The 23,897-nt window shown below is 45.5% G+C and overlaps 1 protein-coding gene across 1 annotated transcript; it reads left to right on the top strand.

Moving 5' to 3' along the window:
• Nucleotides 1-547: 547 nt before the first annotated feature.
• LOC144127957 (uncharacterized) lies at nucleotides 548-21,168 on the top strand. Its single transcript, XM_077660979.1, has 8 exons — nucleotides 548-677; nucleotides 3,324-3,370; nucleotides 4,714-4,855; nucleotides 5,902-5,975; nucleotides 9,048-9,233; nucleotides 10,640-10,886; nucleotides 17,905-18,070; nucleotides 20,593-21,168. Exons 1-8 carry the CDS (start codon nucleotides 548-550, stop codon nucleotides 21,068-21,070), a joined length of 1,470 nt encoding a protein of 489 aa, XP_077517105.1. The 3' UTR covers nucleotides 21,071-21,168.
• Nucleotides 21,169-23,897: the final 2,729 nt, after the last annotated feature.

The following is a 23,897-nucleotide window of genomic DNA, read 5'->3' on the forward strand; positions in this document are numbered from 1 at the left end:
TTTGCGATGCAGTTCCTTCGCCAATCAGTTGCAAAAGAAATGCAGTCTTTCCATCTTAATTCCGCCAATATTCTCTGAACGCATCTTTGCACCTCATCATCATCATCAGCCTGACCACGAACAATGCAGAGTAAAGGCCTCGCCCACGTCTCTCCAATTAACACTCTTGTGCCAGCTGCGACCACAGTATCCCGGCAAACTTCTTAATCTCATCCGCCCAGCTAAATTTCTGCCATCTCCACTGCACTTGCCTTCTTTTGGTATCCACTCCGATACCCTTAATGACCAGCGCTTATCTTGGCTTCGTATCGCATGCCCTGCCTAAGCCCAGTTCTTCCTATTGATTTCGACTAGAAAGTCATCAACCCGCCTTTGTTCCCTCATCCTTTCTGCCCCCTTCCAGTCTCTTACCGTTACACCTATCATTATTCTTTCCATGGCTTGCTGCATTGTCCTTAACTTAAGCTGAACCCTTTTTGTTTAGGAAATAATCTCGTGTGCGACATTTATCAATGTTCCACCTTTTCTCTTCATTCTGTTAGAAGATATGGAGACCGAAGAATACCATTGCTTGAAGCCTGTATACTTCTCGGAAGACACATGGCATAAACCACCGGATGACATCAAGAAGTGCTACGGCAACGTCAAAAAAGATGGATCATTAAAGGAAAAGAAAGGTAAGTTTGTACTCGTTTCAATAGTTAACACATGTTAATTAAAATTTCTCATCGCTGCTACAACCTTAGCTGCCTTAGCGCACGACTGATTGGTCGAAAGCTGTATCATCATTGTAGCACTTGTAAAATCAGGCGTGCAGTGGAAGCATCGTTCGGCTTTTGGGGTAGTTGAATAGCATCGAATTTCTAGCACGCAGTGCGAGCACGATTGACAGGTGGTCAATGCATTGCGAGCACGATTGAAAACCTGTGATTTTTCATGCTCCGTGTTCCCTGCCCCCAAGCACGCAGTCTTGACATTTTTTTGTTACACGAGACTTGACCAGGTTCGCCTGAAAAAACTGAAGGCGTTTTAATTATGTTGTAAATTTTTTCTAACATTTCAGGGACCATATCTCGAAGACTCGTCATAGCCTTTTTAATTTTAGCGCGGCCTAGAGCGGTGATTATTCTCACCTCCGTCGACCTCCGAGCACACCTGCTGCGCTTCACCGTAACCGAGTTGTATTTGCCAGCGCGAGTTCGCCCAGTAAACATTTCGAATTTATGGAGAGTATTTTGTCTAATGACATCCGCATATGCGTCCGCTCTGGCATGCCAACTCCATGACAGTAGTTATGAGGGGACAGCGTAATGAAGAACAAAGAGGTGAAGGGTTATCGCGTTTTGTTTTGGTTATCTCTGAGACGTAGTTCCGTGCAGACCTCTGTTGCATAAAGCGAAGCTGGTACGGACGGAAGGTGTTGGCGAACGACGTCCTTTGCCATCACACGCCCAAACATTTTATACGCTGCTATTAAACCGAATCGTATCAGATCAAGTCAGTCTTTACTTCAACCGAAAAGGAGCGCCTCACGCCCTAAGAAAAAGTTCCGAGAATCTTCACGCGCTTAATTCTGGTGCTATATGATTTGGATCTTCACAGAAGATGGGAACAGCTGGACAATGTACAGTGGCACGCTGTAAGGTTTATAGTCACAAATGAACTGGATGCCCAGTTTTACGAATAGAAAAAACAAAATCAAGCCTATTAGTGTTTTACGCAAAGGTGGCCCGCTATCAGGTAATAAATGGCAAAATACCTAGGTCCCCCGCTCGCGTAATTCAGTTTTTACTAACGCACAGCGCTCGCAATAAGCTCAATTACAGCAAAGCTTCGTATTTTGCCCAATAAAGTAATTAATTTAGCTATTTTTTATGAAGGCATATGGAGTAGAATAATTTCGTTCTAAGGTTTGAGTGATGAGAACATTCTTCAGAATATCAACTCAAGGGAATATTTATATTTTATTTTTTGCCTGTTTTAACGTCGCCTTTTGCTTTATATTGCGTAAGCAGGTCTTTTCACCGTTATTTAGGCGCTTTCTGTGAAGACAGATGTAAACAAACTTTCTTTTCGGTGCTCTTCTTTCCTGGATGCGGTTAAGATGTCTGCAGCAATATATAGATAAATATATCACAGCGACCGCTAATCACATAGTGCTGGCAATGCGACAGCGTTGGAAGGATGATAATGATGCCTTCACCGGCAGCGGCGTAATTTCCAGTGTTGTGACGTCAGCCAGGGGAGGAGATAAGTGCAAGGTTGGTTGGTTGGAAGCACACGTGGGTCCCCGGGAGTCTTATTCCATTGGCTGGATTTACCACACATACTTCCGGAGTCTGAAAAACCGCGAAAAAAAACACTTGACGGTTAGTAGCTGGGCAGCGATTCGCAAGTCCGAACCGGACCCCTGAAAGTCCTGGAGGAGCCCGAGGCAGCTGCCCTGGGTTAGGATTTCCTGTCTCCGAGTCGGAGCTATTGCGTCGTTGGGTGGTCGGGCATCCCGTGAGTGGAGCCGCACCATTGGACAACATCGACGCCCTCCCTGTCCTGGCCAGACAGAAGTCCAGCGATGATAAAATGAGGGTCAATATCTCGCTGTCCCCATTCCCATCACATTACCCATAACACTTCCCTCAGTCCCATTCCCACAACCTATGTCCCACCCCCTCCGCTACGTCCCAGGGGAGATCAAGGGAGTCTCCCCGGGCCCGCTCCCCCGGCTGTGGGTCGCTTAGTAGCATTACCCCTTTTTTTTATTTTCCCACCTACGGGTGGCAAAAGTACAACATTGCATTCAGGCCTTTTCATTTATATTACGATTGGGGTAAGCCTGTTATACTTAGAGGCACAGGCAGGAGCTTATTGGTTTACGTTTTTTTATGGCAGCTCCACCATACTTTTTTGTTGTGACGTCACTCTTCTCCAGCCAATGCCAATACCTCGGCCGGTGACATCACTTTCCTCCAGCCAGACACGAACTTTAAGACCGACGACGCATTTTTGTTTCCGAATAGGCTTCTAATATTATGGCAAAAAAGATTGCCCCAGGAAGGCACAGTTAGGCAACTGGCAAATCCCGCCCTAACTTCCGCGATGTAGGAACGACAGATCAGGCTCCGTAAACTTCCAACGACCTGAACCCCATAAAAGATGGTACGCTTCAGGCGTCTGGAACACGATGCACCGAATTTTGTCGACAGAGCTGATAAATGCACGGGTGTGTTTTGTGCAAAGCAGCTTCGTGTGAGCATCTCGCATTCAGAATATGCGTCTCTGCTTTTCGCCTCACCTTATTCATGTCCTCATGCATTTTGTCCAAGGTGTCTCTACTGGAGACGAGGAACCTATGGTTGTCGAGCCCGTTGAGGTGAGTACAACTTTCGGTCTTCACACTCTCTTTTTCCTTGATCTGCATTGCATAGTCAAACCTGATGGCCTGAGCTGGTGTTTAGTGCTTAATATAGTTGGTTTTATTCTCTTCCTATTGGAGTTTAAGGTCCAGGAGAGACTAAGGCTATATGACGCCGTAGTGGAGAGCTCCGGAAATTAGGACCGCCTGGGGTTCTTTAACATGCACATATATCACACAGTACACGGGCCTCTAAATTTCGCCTCCATCAAAATTCAACCGCCGCGGCCGTGATCAAACCCGCGTCTATCGGGTCAGCAGCCGAGCGCAATAACCACTGAGCCAACCGGGGCACGCTTAAGAAATCGTGTGGGTGATACAAATACCATCGGATCTGAAGATATCCAGTTTGAACTTCTGGATTAATGTTGAACAATCAGGCTTCAATATGCTGCACCAAAATTTTGGCGGATGGGCGTTGTGCACTTCACGAGCTTCCTTAAGGCGCTGATGACACGCTGCATGACACGATCCCGTTATCTCTGGTCAGCCTTCTGCCACCGTAACGAATGCGTCGCTGCGGCATATTCATCGATAAGTGTTTGCTGCTGCACCTGCAGATTCTGTGCGCTAGCATTCAATGCCTTACCTTCTTTTCGACTGTCAATATGATCGGTGTGGCAGGTACTTTTTTCAGGCTATTCGGAGTTCCGGCCTGCGTATTTGTGCGGAACGGAAAACTCGTACACGCATAAATGTGCCGATCGATACTGAGGACGACTGAAGAGACTACGCTCACTACCGGATGTTGATGGGTAAAATAATGATAGAAAAAAAACAGTTTCGTGAGATACAGTGACTGCTTATAAACGGTCATGCTGTCTACGTTGGCGCAGGTCATAAAATGAGCGCGATAAAATAACAACTGGCGTTATTATCTAAAATTTCCTCATTATTTTTAAGTTTACCCTGTAGTTGTTTGCTGCAATTAGCATTGCTTAGTGCGGCCTCAGTGCATCGAACATTTCTGATCAGTAGAGGGGGCGAATATTCGAAATCTTTAGATAGCTGATCGGATGCACTTGTATTCGATTCGCTGAGCGAATCAAGTAGTACATGTCCAAAATGCTTCCAAACGAACTTACTGCGCTCTATGTTTTCGAGTAGTTTTCTAATATTTGGCACCGTGTTGAAACAGAAACGCCGTACTTAGCATTTTTTTTCGAAGACAGTTTTAATAAAACAATAGTAATAAACCGAGAAATTTAAAACCAAAGCATTTTTGAGTGAAAAACCGTTTATGATCGCATTTTGTTTCCATACAAAGTAAGACTCCACTATTACAATCAATCTATCCGCAGGTCATCCGACCGCAGGTTAGTCAGAGTGAATGCCCGCCGGCGCCCGAATATATGCTTCTGGACCACTGGGAGGCTCTTGGAAGCGACGGTCCGGATCAGCCTGAAGAGCCGGCCTCACGGGAAGAGCATCGTGACGAAACACGTAAGTTTACGACTGGCGATTGACATGAGAGTAATACAGAGGCCTGCATGGATGAGTGCTTTGAGTTATTGATACCGCAGTAAATAGACAAAACAATTTGCAAAGACCTCTATGTGCTGGCCTCGCCAATCCTTAATACGTAATTGGGAAGCAGTGTTCTTTCATTGCGCTCACGCTAGTTCTGTGGAAACGAATGCAGGGTGTCCTCTGTGACGTATTCACTGTGACGTATTCACGTCAGAAGGATTCCCTTCCCCATGTAGCGGCGACCGCACATCATGTGACCGACGTTCCTTGCCGGTGCCTCTGACACAGACTTCAGTAGTGTGGGCGGAGTCGGGGTAGGGATGCTCGCTTTTCTCGGAGAAGCGACGGAAGGTGGCTTTTAGTGTGAAGAATAGCTCTGGTACGTCGTTAAAACACTGTGATATCGGCGACAGACATTTACAGGATGCATCTGTTCGAAAAAAAAATTATATTTGTAGCACGCCTTGCCGCTCATTCGGCTCGTATGAGCTGATGGAGCAAGTACTATCGGCCACAAAAGGCAAAAGGTTACGGGTTGCGGCTATGCGGGAAAAATTTTATTGGATCTAGCGACGTACGCTGATCGCGTTAAATGTCTGAAGGTGCGTGGAAACAATCATGAGTCATTGGCTAATACTGGGTGGCTGGGTAGTGAGGCGGCGCAAAAGGAATTTTTTTTTTATTTTTTCCGAGAACATGCATGCCTAAAACTGCCGAGGCCGACAGTATATACGTTCCCTACAACTTCAGTCTTTTGTTTTGGTCACGCGCCTTCACCAAATTATTGTTCTCCTCAGTCCCGCATCCTGTAAAATTTCGCTGTCTGTAGTGAATTTCAGGATTTTCGAGCTGTATATTCATTTGCCGCCCCTTCAGTAATGCAATAGTGTGATTTCAACAGTATTTATTTTTTGGAGAGATCAGGCCTTTCTACTGCCACGATAAGTCATTTACCAACGAAACTGCTACGCTTGCAGTCTTTAACCATCTAAAAACATGCCTCAAATCCTCTCTTCCAGCTTTCGATGGAAGCGGAATGGTCGCGCGTGCTGACTCCACCAGCGGCACAATGTTGGCCGACGTGAAGAGCGTGGTAAATAAAGGAAACAAGGATGTTAATAACAAGTTTCTTGGAGAGATTTTAGAGGCGCTCTCTATATCTGAAGTGCGCAATAGCGGCCCAGAATGAACTAACCAAGCAGTAACGCACTGGCAGCGTACGGCAGATGGCGGCATTCGTTAATTGAATCGTATAAGCGGCCAAATATAAATATGAGAACATTATTGTTTACGTAAGTAGTACAATCTACCATCGATGTAATGAAATTCATTGATAGGCTGATAGAGGTCACGAGACTTTATGACGTTGTCGCAGCATACCCACCATGCGTTGAGCACTGCTGCTGCAGCTAGCAGTTCGAATATGGCGGTTGATGAGCTGAGAATTTCAAAGAAACTGACGCAAACACGTGAAGAGGTTCAAGTATAAGCTTTGGCTTTAAAGCTTTAAATGTGGCTTAAGCGTCCCCACAATTTCAATATTTTCCCTATTCTAACTGGCACGACTGTCAATGCAATAACTTAATATAGGTCTCCTCGCAGAATTCGATAATGTTTTACTGCGGGTTCCTCCTCACTGTGCTTGCTTGCACTGAATTCAGCACTGACAATCGCAGGGAAATGTTTCCTTTCGGCAACATTTATGCGGTGAGAATCGCGAGATGGCTGTCGCGACCGCTGCTGCCTCCTTTCCTCACTCTAGGAAGAGTTTTTCTTAAGACTCAGGTTTAGCTTCAATTCTATTTAACATCGAATTCATTCCTCTGTACACAGTCTTTCCACCCTTACTAATGTCAAGTTCTAGCATATGCAGACGACATCACTCTCTGGTCCACAAACCGCTCAGCTCAGGTGCAGCAAGACTTCCTGCAAAAATGCCCTCAATCTTCTACACAACTTTCTTTCCAATACTGGCCTCTCCCTCAACCTCTCCAAATCCTGTCACGTTCATGTGGGCGATAAAGCTGGCCGCCATATTTTTAAAGCTGCTTCGTTCGTTCGTGCTCACTATTGACAATGCACCACTTCCTGAAGTGGAACATACCAATGTTTTGGGCCTGCACGTTCATGCTTCAGCCAATGGAACGGCTTGGTTGTCAGCTATGCGCAAGAGTGCTATAAACACACTTGGCCTCATCCGGAGAATATCCAATCGCTCTGGAGGTGCCTGCTCAGATACAGCTTGTCGACTTGTTCGCGCTGTCTTTCAACCTCGGCTCCTATACCAGGCTGAGTTTCAACTACTTACAAAACGACAGCGGCCTACAGTTGAAGCACTCAACCACGAAGCCATGCGAGTCGTTACTGACCTACCCCGAGCAGCTCCTATTTGTCTGATACAGGAGTATCCGCAGCTCAACACACTGGAAGATTTAATTACCGAGCGACAAACTGATAGAGCCCGGAAAGTTTCTCTTCGTCCAATTTTCGAGCCTCAACCACCTCTATGCGACTAATGTCACATTACACCAAACAAGCCAGCTCGTCATAATAAGCCGGAGTTCTATTCTCCGCCGTTACCAACAGCTTTTTCTATGCAACCTGTCCCCTGCATCCTTTACATTGATGCCCCCATAGCCCCAACGGGGTATCAACTGCTTTTATAAGCCCGACACACCCTCAACTCTACAGCCATCAGACCTACTGTACTGACAATTCATAATCTCTTTCCTTGGAGGTTGAAGCGATTTTAAATGCCATAGCAGCTTTACCTGATGACCCTCTTCTTAACCAGGTGCACCTATTTACTCATTTCCAAAAATCTCTGAAGCACCTAAAGAAAGTCCGTGGTACCATTCGGGTTTCCCAGGCCATACATGCTGCTTGCACGTCTTACCCGTTCCCTATACTCAAACGCTGTGTTAAAACACACACAGATGTCGATAGCATCGCACCTGGTATATCTCGTTTAACGGACGCTGCGCAAGCTCCCTCTGCCTCTTTGCCACCAGATCTACTTCTGACAACTGAACAACTTCATTAACAACTTCAGCCTCCCTCAGGCGGCATACACGTGCTCTTATTCCCCCGTGCACCCAACCCTTTCCTCCCAACCTTGAACGGATAGAGGAGGTCTCTCTGAGGCGGGGGCGCGTCGGAGTGGCCCTTACGCTCGCAGTTCGGCACCAGTGGCAAAGTGAAAAGATTCATGCGCCGGAAAAATGCCCTCACTGCGACGCACCCGTTTCTGACACCACTGTCCACCACCTTTTGTGGACATGACCAGGAACTTCTCTGGTGCGCGCTCGCGTTCTTCAAGACGCAGGACTGTCCTCAATCAATGACTCCGATTTCCACCTGTGGATAGCGAAAAACTTTTACGCCTTAGATTATGTGAATTTTACATATAGCCGGACTTCATGCGTTTCTGCAACGTCTTAACGTATTAACGTTCGGTATTGACAACACGTTTTATGCCGTGCGGCACATTTAGCGGCCCAAAAAGAACCTAGTTATAACGAAGTTGAAGGTGTTCGGTGGTTTACTTGTTATTGCCCGTGTTGACCGAACTTCCAACGGGAATAGTTTTTACTTCGTTATGTTCGTTATTTCGTTATAAGCAGTTTCGCTGTAAGGAGGCTTGACTGCATTTGATCTCTTTTTCGTGAAATCCATGTTGCAAATTGAATTAATCTTGAAAAAAAGATAAAGCCGAGTATATTTCAAAAATATGGCCATACCTGCTTGAAAGCAATACTCAGTTCAAAAATAATTCTCATGTGCATGCCAAATCATCCGCCAACGCATAGTGTCGGCCTATTTATGCGTTATATATTACTTATTTACCAAGGCGTATACACGGTTTCGAGCGCTTTGGTGGGCACAAGCTTCAGCCGCTTCTATCTGCTTTACACTTCACAAACGCCTACATTACTCTTCTGGCTTGCTGCATGAGTCAAGTCATTTTCTCGCGCATGTTTCTTTCAGGTGTAGGGGGACGGGCTGCCGGTTACTAAATCACAAACACGCGCCGGGATGACGACCGTGATTACGGCGCAAACACTGCAATCCTACCACTAACTGCCAGTGCACCAAATTTACTGCATATGCGAACGCCCAGTATGCAGTGCAGCACCTGGTGAACACGGCTGAATAATATACGCAGGTGAATTCGGAAGACGCCAGTTTCGTCGGTATGAGCATATTCGAGTTCCTGACCTCGGGCAAGTCCACAATCACGGGTGTCCCAGAGGGAGTGTTCACGTTGAAGGCGCTGCCCAAGGGACTGCACTTCGGTCCGTATCACAGAGTAAAGGTGGACGGCATCGAAAATGGCGGCTGCACCTGGCCGGTAAGCTTGTCTGGCTAGTGCGTAGAACATTGAGACTGGGGTTGTCAGGCCTGTTAAAGACAAAGGTCGAAACAGCTGGGCTGTAATTGCACTACGCTGCTCGCGTTATTACTCTCTCCCATACTTTCAGTGCATTAGAGGTGAGTTTTTCGCAGGGAAGTTTTATGCTGGAATACGTGCCATTGTTGTGTGAGAGCGAATGATTGCAGCAGATGATTGCAGTTGCAAAGCGCATATCGAGGATTCAATGAACATGCGCACTTTCCAAAGACATTCTATAAAACTGCGGCTGCACTGAGAGGCCGCGTTATTATAATGTTAAAAGAAGAATAGAAAAAAAGTGTAACGAGACTCACCTTTGGTTGTAAGAGCCTCGCCATTTCGTCAAACTTCTTCGGCACGCAAAACATGAGACAAAACCATGCGTCATCTCGCTGAGTGACCAGATCCATTATTAGGGGCCTTATTATTTTCCTACAAGAGTCGCAGTCACAGGCCAAGCTGGAAGCTTTAGCGTAAGCTGAAGGCTAAGCTAAAAGGTTAAATAGAAAATATTTATTCGTTAGAGGAATACAAATTACTCTTGAAATGAATTGCATTATCTTGGACAAGCCTAATGCAGTATTCATGCAATCTTAAGGAAGCTGGTTGGTTTATATCGCTGTACTGGCACTATGCACGCCGCAGTATTTGGTAGCCCGGGCTGTCCTTTTTTGTACGCAAAATAACAGGTCAGCAGACCAACATACCTTGTTGTGTGGCGCTCATTAGCCTCAGAAGCCTAGGGGCCATAAAAGAACTTCCATCATCATCATCAAAATAGGTACTATATTCTTTAGTTCACTATTTCAAAAACGATACTGGCCTGGTTTTATTTTCCTACGGGTTACTGCGAGCGATCGCATCCGAGACTAACTACGGGCACCGATGGGAGGCCCTCCAAATCGCAGTTCTATGCTGCTCCGTTGACTCGTACTGAGCGCCGGCAAGCATCCAATGCACATGCGAAATCACCCTAATGGCGCCAGATGGCGACAGGTACCCGGCAGGCTGTGTACGTGCCTGTAGCATCCGTGCCAATCAGCGCGTGCTCGCAGGCTGTGGGCGGGCTTCTGGTACTTCAGTAACAGTAACAGGGTAGACGGTAGGCTTACCATGTATCGATGGCCACAGAAATCGTCCTTGTAACAGCGCTCAGTGGCCTTGGAGCGGAGGGACTGGTCGGTTAGAGGCCCTTCGAAATCCCCATGTGGTAGAAGAATCAGATTAGAACAACATATATTGGCTCGTTTCCGGACACTTTAAAAATTTACGCCACATTTTTTTGCATCTGTTGTTTCACGTGAGTACGGTAGTGAAAAAATTTGACTCTAGCGTTCAGACGGTCCAACCATTGTGTTGCGCAGGTTCGCCGATGTGCAGAGTTCTTCGTGGTAGACGGCCGCCAACAAGAGCACAACCACTGGATGAACAATGTGAACTACTCGCCCAGCAAGCGCAGACAAAACCTCGTGGCCTTGCTCTTCAACGGAGACATCTACTACCGCACTCTAAGGAACGTCGGCCCCGGCGAAGAACTGCTAGTTGGATATTCAACGTCGTTCACCGAAAGTTTGCTGGGGAACCCAAGAGGACGAGGGGCGTTGAAAGAACGTGAGCAGAAGCTTATCCTGCACTGCTTAATTAGCTGGTAGATTATAATCGGTTGATAGTGTATGCAAGCTACGAACATGCCTGATTCATCATCACCATCACCGTCCTTACTACGCCCACTGCAGGGCAAAGCCCTCTTCCATGTCTCTCCAATTATCCCTATCCTTTGCCAACTGTGCTTGCCCTATGCATGCAAAGTTCTTAATTGCACCAGCCCACAAAACCTTCGGCCATCCACTGCTACGCTTGCGTTCTCTTGGAATCCACTTCGTTACATTTAGGGACCGGCAGTTATCTCGCCTTCACATTACATGGCTTGGGCAAGCCCAGTTCTTCCTCTTTATTCCGACTAGGATGTCATTAACGCGCGTTTGCTCTCTCACCCACTCTGGTCTCTCAACATCTTCCGGTCTCCTTCCGGTCTCTCAACGTTACACGTATCATTTTCCTTTCCATGGCTCGCTGGGTTGTCCTTTACTTAAGCTGAACCTGTTTCGTTAGCCTCCGTGTTTGTGCCACGTATGTGAGTACCAGTAACATACAGCTGTTGTGGACTTTCTTCTTCAGGTATATTGGAAATCTGCCATTCACGATATGAGAGAACCTGCCATATGCGCTCCACCGCATTCATATCCTTCTAGTTATTTCCCTCTCATGATCCGGATCAGCTGTCACTACCTGCCCTATGTGGACATATACTTTTACCACATCGTGCCTCTCGCTGCCAATTGTGAACAGCTGTTCCCCTGCTAGGCTAGTATGCTTTTGGGCATTAATTTGGTTTTCTGCATGTTAACTTCTAGACCTACTATTCTGCTCAGCCTGTCTAACTCATTGATCATGATTTGCAGTTCACCTCTGGGGTGACTCAGCAAGGCAAGGTCATCAGCGAATGGCAGATTATGTATTTTCCATGAACTCTTATCGCCAACAGTTCCCAATACCTGCCTTGGAATACCTCCTGCAAACAGGTGGGGAATAGCTTTGGCGAGATGATGTCTCCTTGCCTGGCGCCCTTCCTTATTGGAATATTCTTGCTGGCTTTAGGAGGACTATGGCAGCTATGGTGTTTCATGTTTCAATGTGTCTGTCTACGTTGTTGTGTCCCAAAGTTCGTGCTGACCCAAAGATGGATTCATACACACTGTCCCAGAGGAATGCCATTTTCCTATTTATATCCTCCAGTATTTTGGCGTAATGCTCTTTTTCACCGTGATTCTGCAATGCTAGTATGACTGCTGACATTTCTACTGAGTCAAATGCTTTCTCGTAATCAATGAAGGCTACGTATAGGGGCTTGTATTCTGCACATTTTTCTTTCACCTCATTGATAGTGTTAATATGTTCTATTGTAGAGTATTCTTTATTAAAGCCTGCCTTATCATTTGGTTGATCGAAATCTAATGTTGCCCTGGCTCTATTAGCGATTACTTTAGTAAATATATTGCAGACAACGGAGAGTAATCTGATCGGCCTGCAACTTTTTATGTCCTTGACATTTCCTTTCTTATGAATTAAGATTTTAGCCTTCTTCCAAGCTTCTATTACGGTCGAAGTCAGAAGGCATTGCGTATACAGGGTGGCTAGCTTTTCTAGTACCATCTCCTCTCCGTCCTTCAACAGATCTGCTGTTACCTGATCCTCCCCAGGTGCTTTTCCCCTTAACATTGCTCCTAAGGCTTTGTTTACTTCCTCTTTTGTTACTGGCGCGATGATGCATTGGTGCAGCCTACTGCCTCTCTCATTGACGTTCTGGTTACTATGGCTACTGCATAGATTTGTAGACAACTCTTCGGCTACTTCAACTTCAACTATCTTTTGAATATTCTTAATGTCATTGCCCTCCTTGTCTCTTAATGCTTACATCTGGTTTATACCCATGCCTAGTTTCCTCTTCACCGCTTTTAGGCTTCTTCTGTTCTTTGGAGCATGCGCGATTGTCTCCATAATAAAATAAGCTATGCCGGCTACCTTGCACTTGTTTCTTAACTTCAATGGCTCTGCTTGCTCTATTCTGTCTGTATGGTTAGGCCCCGTCGTGGTTTCGCGTTTCTTAATCAGATCTTTCGTCTCCTGAGATAGCTTGCCGGTATCCTGTCGAACCTTCCTACCGCCTACATCTACTGCGTACTCTGTAATGACAGCTGTCAGATTATCGTTTATTGAATGTACATTAAGATCGTCTTCATCAGTTAAAGCTTAATATCGGTTAGGCAGCGATATCCTTAATTTCTATATTTTCCCTCTTACTGCTAACTCGTTAATGAACTTCCTCTTCACTACCTTCGTCCGTTCTCTCTTCAAGTGCGAGCTAATTCGATTATGCCTAATTATGAACACTGAATGTCAGCAGGGACTGCAGACCTTCCTGTGCGAGGGCATCTGGGCGAAATGTGAAGGAATAGTGACACATTGCCTGAGTGAATCGCAGGGAGATTACACTGTGGATAAAAGGGCACGGGTGCTTGATTTTTATGTACCTTTCTTTAGTGCATAAAGAGGACCCCGGGATTGTAAGAGAGCTCTTCATTTGATGCATGAGTACTGATGCAAAACTGGTCGATAGCGCTTCTATAAAAGGCACTCCTTTTTCATATTTAATGTCATTACTACCAAGTGACGGATCTGTGCGTGTCAGGACCATTGCGCTTGCTTTATATCACGAACAGCAAATTATTTAATAAACCAAATCACATCAAAATCATTTCTGCCTTGAAAAGGTACACACAGCTCGGGCGCAGAAAAGCCGGAGCCCCTTCTGCTTGGCAGCGACTTCATTGCAAAACTTATAAAACAAATGCAATTGGTCAAGGTATTAAGAAGTATACAATACAGAAACTAAAATAAATTAAAACAGCAGCATACAATATTGAGTCGACATTAACACTTTATATACGCAGATCAATACCAAAGAAACAGGATAAACATATTCTACATGTCGGCATACATAGCAGCCAAAGATTTTTTTGACGAACTAAAGAGGTCAAAATTTTTATATTCGTATGTATTTAACAGGGAAGGAAGAGTGAATTGCAAGCGTTCTGTACCTGAATTTATTCGAAGAGTCGGCACTACCCAAGGCTCCGCATAACGTGTCGTGTAGCTGACATCTCGGGCGTGTTATTCAGCAAGATTACGTATGTAGTTTACAGTCCTATGTATTTCAAGTTTAAACAAAATATCTAGACGATATATATACATGTTCTGAATTTTTACTACGCTGCATTGTACAAAGAGATCAGCGCTTGGCGAGTCCCAGGGGACATTGCAAATAAGGCGAAGGAACTTTTTCTGTAGAATATAGACATGTTGAAGACAGCTATTCGTAGATGTTCCCCACACGAAGCAGCAGTAGTTTAAATAGGAGTTGAAATTGGAATTATAGAGGAGTAGCTTTATTTTTCTTGGAATGACATATCTCAGCCGACTTATGACCCCGGTTAGTTGAGCCAGCTTCGTTGCTATATGGTCCACGTGGTGACTTTAAGTCATGTTGGAAAAAAAACTACTCCTAGACATTAGAATTTTTTTTAACCAAATCTACGCACTTCGACCTTAGTTTAATCTCGATGGAGGAAGGAAGCACTATATTTTTGGGGCAAAAAATGACAGCTTGTGTTTTCTTATCGTTAATACGGATACATTTGGATTCAGAACATTTTTGTAATTCAATCATCGTGTAATTCCATTCCTGAATAAGGAGATCAAGAACATTTCCAGCAAAATAAGATGCTTGTGTCATCAGCGTAGATAAAAAATTTAGCAGCGGAGTTAATGTAGAGGTATGGTTTAGATGCTTATTAAAGAGAAATGGTCCTAATATATGGCCTTGTGGGACACCAGAATTAATACGTTTTGGTTAAGATTTCATGTTGCCTATACATACAGCTTGTTCACTGTGCAATAGACAGGATTTCAGAAGCATCTGGGTCTGTCCTCGAAACGCATAACAAGCTAAGTCTTTGAGGTGTTTACAGTGATTCACTAGATTAGATGCCTTCAAAAAGTCTACTAAGACAGCAATAACAAAGGCCTTCCTTTAAAACAATGTTAGTATATTTTCATTTTGATCGAGTAGCTATATTTTTTTGAATGATTTTTACAAAATCTAAGTTGATTGGTGACAAAAGGTTATGCTTGTAAATGAAATGAGACAACTTGTGTGTAGGACTTTTTCCAGAGCCTTCGAAAAGATAGGGAGTATAGATACGTGTCTATAATTTCCTAAATCTTTACGGTCACTTTTCTTATACAGAACTGCTGCTTTGGCTATTTGCATTCTGTCAGGAAATATATCGGTACTAAAACATAAATTAAATATATTCGCAAGAACAGCGACAATAACTGCTACAACATGCTTCGCAGGCCTGACATGAATGCCATTAATGTCACAGGCACGGCTGTTATTAAGGTTCTGTATGACTGATATAAAGCCTTCTGCCGTAACCGGGCTCAAAAATTTTGTATTAATATTGTAGGAACTAATGTAGCTAGTGGAGTAATGTGATGGATTTGTATGAGAAAGGGTTCTAAAAAGTTGTTAAAGGCATCTCCTAGCTGTTTTCCAGATATGTCTTTATCATTAAGGCTTAATGTCTATGGTGCAGGATGCGGTTGCTCGCGCCTTACTAAGCAATTTATTATTGACCACAGCAAATGTTGGCAACCATTTTTAACTTCGAGAAATGTCGTGTAGTATTCTGTGCCTGCCAGACGTGGCTTTTTTGTAAACCTATCCATGTATTTCTTAAACTTACTTAAGTCATCTGCTCACGGTGTGTTTAAAGAGATCCCGTAGCACTTTTCTTTCAATTTATTTTCATGGTGTAACTCAGACGTTATCCAGGGTTTGCGAGTTTTGCTGTTCTTTCCACGCACTTTTAAGTGGATGCATGATTGGTATAGTTGCGTAAATAGTTGGAGAAACTCATTGTAACCCTCATTTATGTCACTGGTGCGGTGGTGCTATTCTACTTAACTTGTGGCAGTGAACTATGAAATAAACTGCGCGTAGCATTAATTATATATTGATTCATAGTTTCTTCTTTCGTTACTTTACCGGTACAGTCCAATACATTCATACAAACACTGGAAGATGGTCACTGAGTGCACATGATATTACGCCTGAGTCAGCTATTGGTTGGGAGGAGTTCGTAATGAGCAAGTCGAGAAGAGACTCGGTTTCTTGTGTAATCCTGATTGGAGTGGGTACAAGGTTAATGAAAGTCCATAACAGCACGACAGACAAATCGAACAAATGGTCAAGGTTAATGAAGCCGTTCGAAGTCAAGACAGTGTTAAAGTTTTTAACCAAAGAATTGCCCCTCAACATATCAATATTAAAATCCCCTCCAGCTATTAGAGTGTATTTGCCATCTGTTATAAAGGAAAAAAGCAGTCGTAAGTTCTGAAAACTTAACCACATTTCCCTTCGGAGGACGATAGCAAACTGAAATCACAAACCGGTCGGTACAGAAAGATAGGACCTTAGGATCAACAGTAAGTAGACATCATCTGTAGTAGTCCAGCTTGTCGCATTCAATGTCATTGGATACCACTAAGGCTACTCCATCCTCGGGCCACCGCGGTGGCAGAGTGGTTATGACGCTCGGCTGCTTGTCCGAAAGATGCGGGTTCGATCCCGGCCGCGGCGGTTGAATTTTGATGGAGGCGAAATTTTAGAGGCTCTTGTTACTGTGCGATATAGGTGCACGTTAAAGAACCCCAGGTGGTCGAAATTGCCCGACCCCTTCACTACAGCGTCTCTCATAGCCTGAGTCGCTTTGGGATGTTAAAGGCCCATAAACCATTAACCATGCTCCACCCCCATGGAGGCCAGAGTGCTTCAAGTAGCAAGTTGTATAGTTGGTCATCCTAAGAATGTCAGAATCATTTGTGCTCCATGTTTCACTCAGCCTGACCAGAGAAAAAGGAAACTAAAATTCACGAAATATTTTCTCTAAACATATTGTCTTGTTTTTTACAGCGCGTCCATTCAAGTGAACAGCTTTAAGCGATGTCGGCGGAACACACGAAGCACTGCGGTTCAGGTCGCTGGGAAGATAATAACACATGGGCTGCATTTTGGTTATGTTTAAAGAAAAAACTTAAAGATAAGGTCAAAAATGATATAGCTGATCCAAGTCGCTCTCTCTCCTGACATGAATGCACTCATTCCCTCATTTTTCCCGTCGAAAATATTTCCGTAGACATACCAAATAAACTTATAGCCTTTATCTTTGGCGCAGTCTTTCGTTTCTTGGAATAGTTCTCTGTTGCAGCGTGTTAAGTTTTCTTGCAAGAAAATGGGTGGATTGCTTTCCTCGAGGTTTTTCTTGTTATTAATCCAGTTTTCTCTCATCGCTTGCCTCGTGATACGCACAATGATGCCTGGCACTTAATCGCGTTCGCCTCGGTGTCGGCGAAAGTGTGCAATTTCTTTTTCCATCAAGTGATGCACACGAATTTTATCAGCCACGTTATTTAAAATGGCTGTCAGGTCCTCATCCTGTGCTTCCTTTATTCCATCCACTTCAAACTTCAGCTGCCTGCTTCTGAATTCGAGGTCATGTATGTCCTTTTTCAACTGGGATTGGTCTACCTGTTTTAAGCCATGTTTTTCTTCAAACTAAGTCATCCTCTTATTAGGTCTTTTATGTCATCCTATTGATGACAAAACTTTTGTTAAAATTCATCGAACTTCGTTGATATGAAGTTAGGCGCTCTTTCTTGGTGTAATTTTTTTATGTTAGGGGCATCAGCCATTCTAATTTTTGATTAAATGATATTAGTGCGAGTTTATTCTCTTTACTATTCAGGTTAATGATGTACTGTTCTATTACTATCTTAAGGAGAATACCATGTACCTAATTGATACAAAGGAACTGATGCGAAAAAGTGTGCTACTGCCGGCCTTTTCCTCTCTGCCACGGTATACATTAAGAACACTGAATTCTCTGGGCAGTTCTTCACTATACATGCGCTCATTAGGTCCTCTCACTGCTTTGTTCTTTTTCAGAGGACGTCAATATCGTTCCTTTGCACAGCCTTTTCCTCGCCTGTGAGAAGTGCGGCGACCTCTTCACAACGCAGTACAACTTAGAAATGCATACCCGGCGGAAACACTGGCATAGCACGGAGGGAATCCACCACTGCACGCACTGCACCTACACGAGCACTCGCAAGTAGGTCTTATAGTGCCGTTTCTTGCTTGACGCCATCGTGACTAGTTAACTGGAGAGATGTCCTTTCTGCTGACGAGCCACCTTTTGAAGCCGTAAATATTTTAAGAAACCACAAATCGTGAAGTCGCCTTAAAAATATGCAGTGAATGCTTGAATGCCACGATTTAAGAACAGTGCACAACATAGTCATCAGCATCACTAGTAGCAGTAGCGCACACGAAAGTGTCCCTTTGCGCTTGTTCGCGGTTTGTGTTCATTTTCCATCAAGAAACACTCCCCGCTTTTTCCAGCAAGCTTACAATTACAGTTCAAACGAGCCTGACGATCGCACGGATTGCCTTCGTTGTATTCGATTTTCGTTGTAAGTGAACTTCTAATATTACACCGAAATTACAAAATCAGAAAATCAATACGTATATTTGAGAAAGTGAGTTTGCGAGTTATGTGCGTCTGATACTTGAAAGCAAGCCCTATCAAGGTGCCTTCCAAGTTGTCCACGGTGGCCATGTGCTCCCCACTGAGAACCTTGCCGCCTACAAACTGCTTTAGGGACGCGACATAACTAATTAAGGTAAGCGTTCAAGGCAGGTGGAAATAGGTACGCCTCCTCATCGTGGTGTTCATAATCTTATTGGCAGTCTAGGAGTGCTCGTACTTTGCCGACAATGCATCATTGTTCGTTGCTCAGTCATGTCGACGTTAACGAAGTCACCCGTGCCGGTCATCTGCCCAATAAGGACACGTTGCCGCAAACACCTCGTGCGTCACAGTCGTCTGCCATGCTTGGGTCCATGCGGCCGTGAAGCTTGCCCAAGTACGCGCAGAACGTATCAACTGCACTGTCTGTCTGGGCGTTGTTTACTCACGGTGGCAGCGCAGAATGTGTTGAGCCGATTAGGCTGGTGACACTTGCCACGTGACCGGCTGGGCAAGCCAGGCATGCCAGATGACAGCTATTCAATCAATCAATCAAGGAAGCTTTGATTCATAATTTTTGTAATGGCTACCTCTGGTTGATTGCCGACCCCGCCCTAATCTCACAAGCACTTTAGAGGTTTCGCCCAGCTGGCACACCGTTGCGCAGTTATGAGCGTTGTATGCCTTACTCTGTCTGCGCGTGATTCGCCGGCGAGTTTTCGTAGTTTTAATGCTGCCTTTTGTTGCTTTTTGGGTCTCTAATTTCTGTTCAGAGCGATGTCACCGGGGCTAGGTGGCGCTGTTCGCCGTCCGCAGGTCACTTGAAGCGCGACGTTTTAGACAGCGAGGTCGAGTTCAAGATGCCTCCTTGTTCGTGCTAACCGAGTTGCACGGCCGCAGTCGTTGGTTATGTCCGAGACGCGGTGCCATTCCTTTTATACTGATTTTTACGGTCGTGTAACCTTCATTCGTAATACGCCAGTGTTCGTTATAACCGCGGCAGTTATTTGCTGTGTCCACTGTTTAGAAATTCGTAGTTTGAAGCCGCTCTTGCGGTGTCAGAATAGAGTGAATTCCCGGTGTGCGAAACGGCCCAGCTAGGCCGAAATCTGGTCGCCTCGTGGCCAGCCAGCCCATCATAAGCGCTGACCTTTATTGGGCGCTAAAGAATTGTGTGCGACAGTGCGCATGTGAGTTTCAGTACTTTCTGAGCTTAACTTAATAGGTGTGCCTCTGACACTCATCAATAAGCCCGATAAGCATTACTGCTGAGTCAATCACATTACAACTGAAGTACGGGTCTACCGAGGTTCTCTTAGGGAGGACATAGGAAGGAAACACCATCAGAAGACGTTCGCGCATGCGGAATAGCTGCACCAGAAACAGGCAAAGATGCGCCTGACACCAAAAGCAGTGATATACATGGAAGATGTGAACGTCGTTGGCGAAATCATAACCATGAAAGAGATGTGCACACATAACTAGACACCTTTCGTCTACTGCGTACCTTGTATCCATTACCGAATCAACGGGAGCCCGCCACTGCCAGTGAGCACGCGCTGCTCAGTCCCGATGCTGCATGCGCACGCGCAGCTGCCGGATACCTGGTGCCATCTGGCGCCGTCAGGGCGATATGCGAATGTGCATTGGTGCGCGGGCTCCTGGTACCACGGTATGGTACCGCAAACGGTACCTCGACCACCTGGGGATCTTATAACGTGCACTGACATCGCACAGCAAACGCTAAGGCATCCGTGTGCTGTACGATGTCAGTGCACGTTATAAGATCCCCAGGTAGTCAAAATTACTCCGGAGCCCTCTTCTTCTTCTTCTTCTTCTTCTCCTCAAGTAATATGGCCCTCCACGACGGCACCTCTTTTTTCCTTTCTTCTTTCACTTCCTCCTTTATTCCTTCTCTTACGGCGTGGTTCAGGTGTCCAATGATATATGACACAGATACTGTGCCATTTCCTTTCCGCAAAAACCAAATATTATTAATATTATTACATGGTACATGTTATGCTAAAGGAGACAACAGAGAAATCGGGAGCAGAAATTCGTGGTCGTGTGCTAATTCTCCTTTTCCTTACCCTACATGTACGCAGGGTTGATGTCTTCAGGCACGAGCGCACCCACGTTGCCAGGCGAGAGTCCGTGTGCCATCTGTGTCAGAAGAGGTTCTCCCAGCCGGACAATCTCAAGGTTCACCTGATGATCCACACTGGTGAGAAGCCCTACGAGTGCAGCCAGTGTGGCAAGAGGTTCAGGCAACGCGTCCATGCAAGGAGGCACGAGCACGTCATACACTCCCGCCAGTACCCGCTGCACTGCCCACGGTGCGGGGCTGGCGCCGAGGATGTCACTAGGCTCAGGCGCCACACATGCAAGCCGCTGGGCACAACGGACAGTAAAGAAGAATTGAAGTGGGGCCGAGGACGGCCACGCTTAAGGGCAGACGGAACGGCGCCAAAGGTACGACCGCGAAACACAACAGAGGGTACGCCGCAGCAAGGAAGAGTGAAGCGGGGCCGAGGTCGACCACGTAAAGCAGTAAAGCAAGATGTGTCACCGCCGAGACCGTAGAAGCTTACGGGAGTGGCACTACCGCAGCAAAGAATGTAGTCAGGTCAAGGTCGACCACGTAATGAGGTAGCGGAAGATGCGTCAACGTTATAGCAAGATGTAGCGACCTATAGCGTTCTGTACTAAATAAATAACACTTTTGTCAAATACACTTCATGTCTCCTTTCCTCAAAAGAAAAGGAAAAGGAAGTCAGACATTAATGCAAAAGGCGAAGCTGCAGACAAGGCGCCGAATGGTGATTACATCTGATGAGAGCTTGTCTTGACAATTAAGGGAACGTTATAGGTGGAGCTTTCTTAGGACTCCGGAACTAGTGTTTTAGAAGGGGGAAATTCGAGAGTTTTTAGTTATTTGTTGCTCATTTACATAAATTTGGATATTTTTAATAAATTTCAGTTTGATGCAAACTGTCACGATGTGCTGACGACAATCCGGCAGTCAGGAAGACAAAGAAAAGCTTCGAAAAGGAACCGTTTTAGCGGTTGACTCGCGCCCACGAAGAACTTAATGACTCGACGGCGACAACACGCACAAGCGTGCTCGGCGGTCATCGGACTGAATGCTTGCAGCTCTTGGCCGCGCTCGAATCAAAGGAGGAAAGGAACCTTTGAGATAAAGAACCAAAAAAAACTACAACAATCTCGAAAAATGGAAGCATTCGGACCTGGCCAAGATCAATTGAAATACGTCTGGTCGCATCGGCCGTCAGAAAGCAAATTAATAAAGCCGCGTTTCGGTGGTTTTCAGTGCGAACGAAAAAACAGTGCAAATACCCACCGCAATATAAAATGAATTAAGTAGGGAAGGCTTATCGACTGGAAGCTTTACGCATGAGGACTTATCATTCGCCATAGAAAAGTTTGTGCATAGTTATAATTTTGCGAATTATAATAATGTACACGGGACAGACAGTCGACTTCCCTTGAGATATGACTGCTTTAGGTTATTGATATACGAAATATTTACAACTTACAATGAAACCAAAAACTCAGCTCCACAATGCTTTGCTTGAAAAGAGTCCTCTACAAATGAAGTGTTTCAATTTTCTGAAATCTGATCCAAATGCAAGAAATTGGAGGCAGGAAGCGGGCGTGCGCTGTCCCATATAAAAAAATGTTGGGGGGGGGGTGACTTCCCCTGTTGACACCCCTGTTTCGCGGTCCCTGGAGGCTCCGTAAATTCGTCACGCCGTCAGATAATTTGGCCATAGGACGGTTCGCCTGGCCGCCTAGCCCGTTTCTTCGCTTGTATGCTCGCTTTTTCTTGTCTCTGGTTCCAGGATGGCGGTTGTTTTACAGATATGACTTCCAGAAAGGACCATATTCCACCGCGTAAGAAGAAAGGGTGGGTTTGAACTTCGTAACTTCCGCTCCGCTGGGAAAGAAAGCTGGGCGGATTCTCGCAATTCTTCCGTGGACCTAGCCGTGGAGGCGAAACTAGAGTCGAAAGCGGCCTACGCTTTCAGAGGATCTGAGCCATTGCCGAGAAATTAAGCCTATCCGCCGAAATTAGCGCCGCTGCCAACAGTTGACGTCTTTTCGTGTCTTACATCTGCAATCCACTGTCGCCCTAGCATAAGCTTTCCGTCCCGCTAAGTCTATTGCCAGAGCGACTGCACCGGCGAATCGGTGGTCCCGGGTTCAAACCCCCGACCGGAACGAACTTAAATAAGAAGCTTCTGAAAAAGTTGTACAATAGACGTTTTTTATAGCAGTATAGTTGCGCTCGGCTGGATGCAAATGAGTAATTACTCTTATTACCAGCGTCAGATGCATGGGAATCTAGATTTTATGCCATACATTACCGTTCGCAATGCAAGTAAAGAACAAAGTTCTTGCCGAGGCGACGTCGTCACGCGCATTCTATATGGAGAGAATGGGGCTGGTAGGTTAGAGTTCATTGTAAAGGGAATTGTGCTGGACCGTTTGCAATACGATGAACACATGAACGTACAATTATTCTTAATTCATGCGATCTTCGTTTTTAACCATTTAGACGGATTTCATACAAAAAGGCCTTGCATTCTCTCTACGTGAAAGTAAACTGTGACACCAGAATGAATGCGGCACACTTTTCTATTGAGGAAGTATGTGGTGGTACGCATTAGGAATGGGCGAGGATGCCATTCGCTTAATTTAAGGGCGAAAAGAAATAGTAAAACTGTCCCCTCTTGCCCCACTCAGGCGTAGCAGTATTGTCACGTAGTGGTGACGGCAGTCGAAGGAGCGATGGTCTGCGGATGGTTTGCAGTTGTCCTCCGGTGACTGGTTTGGCTGTAACGCAGGATGGCTTGCGTTAGTTCCGCAGTGAGGGCTGTTCCTCTATTCGTTATGAGCACATCGGGGGCGGCGTGTCGTAGAAGAATGCACTCAACGAAAAATTTGGCGACATGCTGCTGCTCCGTTCGGTAGGGCTTTTGCATCGGCGTAGCGGGTCAGGTAGTCGGTCGCTATGATGATCCATTCATATCCAGACGTTGAATTTGTGAAAGGACCAAGCAAGTCCATGCCGATCTGCTTAAAGGGCCTTGAGGGGGTTCAACGGGGTTCAGCAATCCTGCTGGTCGGGTTGGAGGGGTCTTCCGTCGCTGACAATCTCGGCAGGATTTCACATAGTGTGCGACGTCGGCAGAGAGTCGGGGCCAGTAATAGTTCACTCGAATTCGGCTGATGGTGCGAGTAAACCCTAGATGTCCAGCTGTCGGCTCGTCATGTGAAACCTGTAGAACTTCTTCGCGGAGACAAGCAGGTACAACAAGGAGGTAGGCTGTTTTCTTCGTGCGAAGTTCTTTCTTATGAGTACATCATTCTGTGCACAGAAGGAACA

Source organism: Amblyomma americanum, chromosome 1, assembly GCF_052857255.1.
Source record: "Amblyomma americanum isolate KBUSLIRL-KWMA chromosome 1, ASM5285725v1, whole genome shotgun sequence".
NCBI lineage: Eukaryota > Metazoa > Arthropoda > Arachnida > Ixodida > Ixodidae > Amblyomma > Amblyomma americanum.

Excerpts from the sequence above, each read along its gene's own strand:
- LOC144127957 (XM_077660979.1), top strand. The coding sequence starts at position 548 with ATGGAGACCGAAGAATACCATTGCTTGAAGCCTGTATACTTCTCGGAA. Across the intron at positions 4,856-5,901 it reads AGAGCATCGTGACGAAACAC|CTTTCGATGGAAGCGGAATG; the intron begins GTAAGTTTACGA and ends CCTCTCTTCCAG. Across the intron at positions 5,976-9,047 it reads TGGCCGACGTGAAGAGCGTG|GTGAATTCGGAAGACGCCAG; the intron begins GTAAATAAAGGA and ends TAATATACGCAG.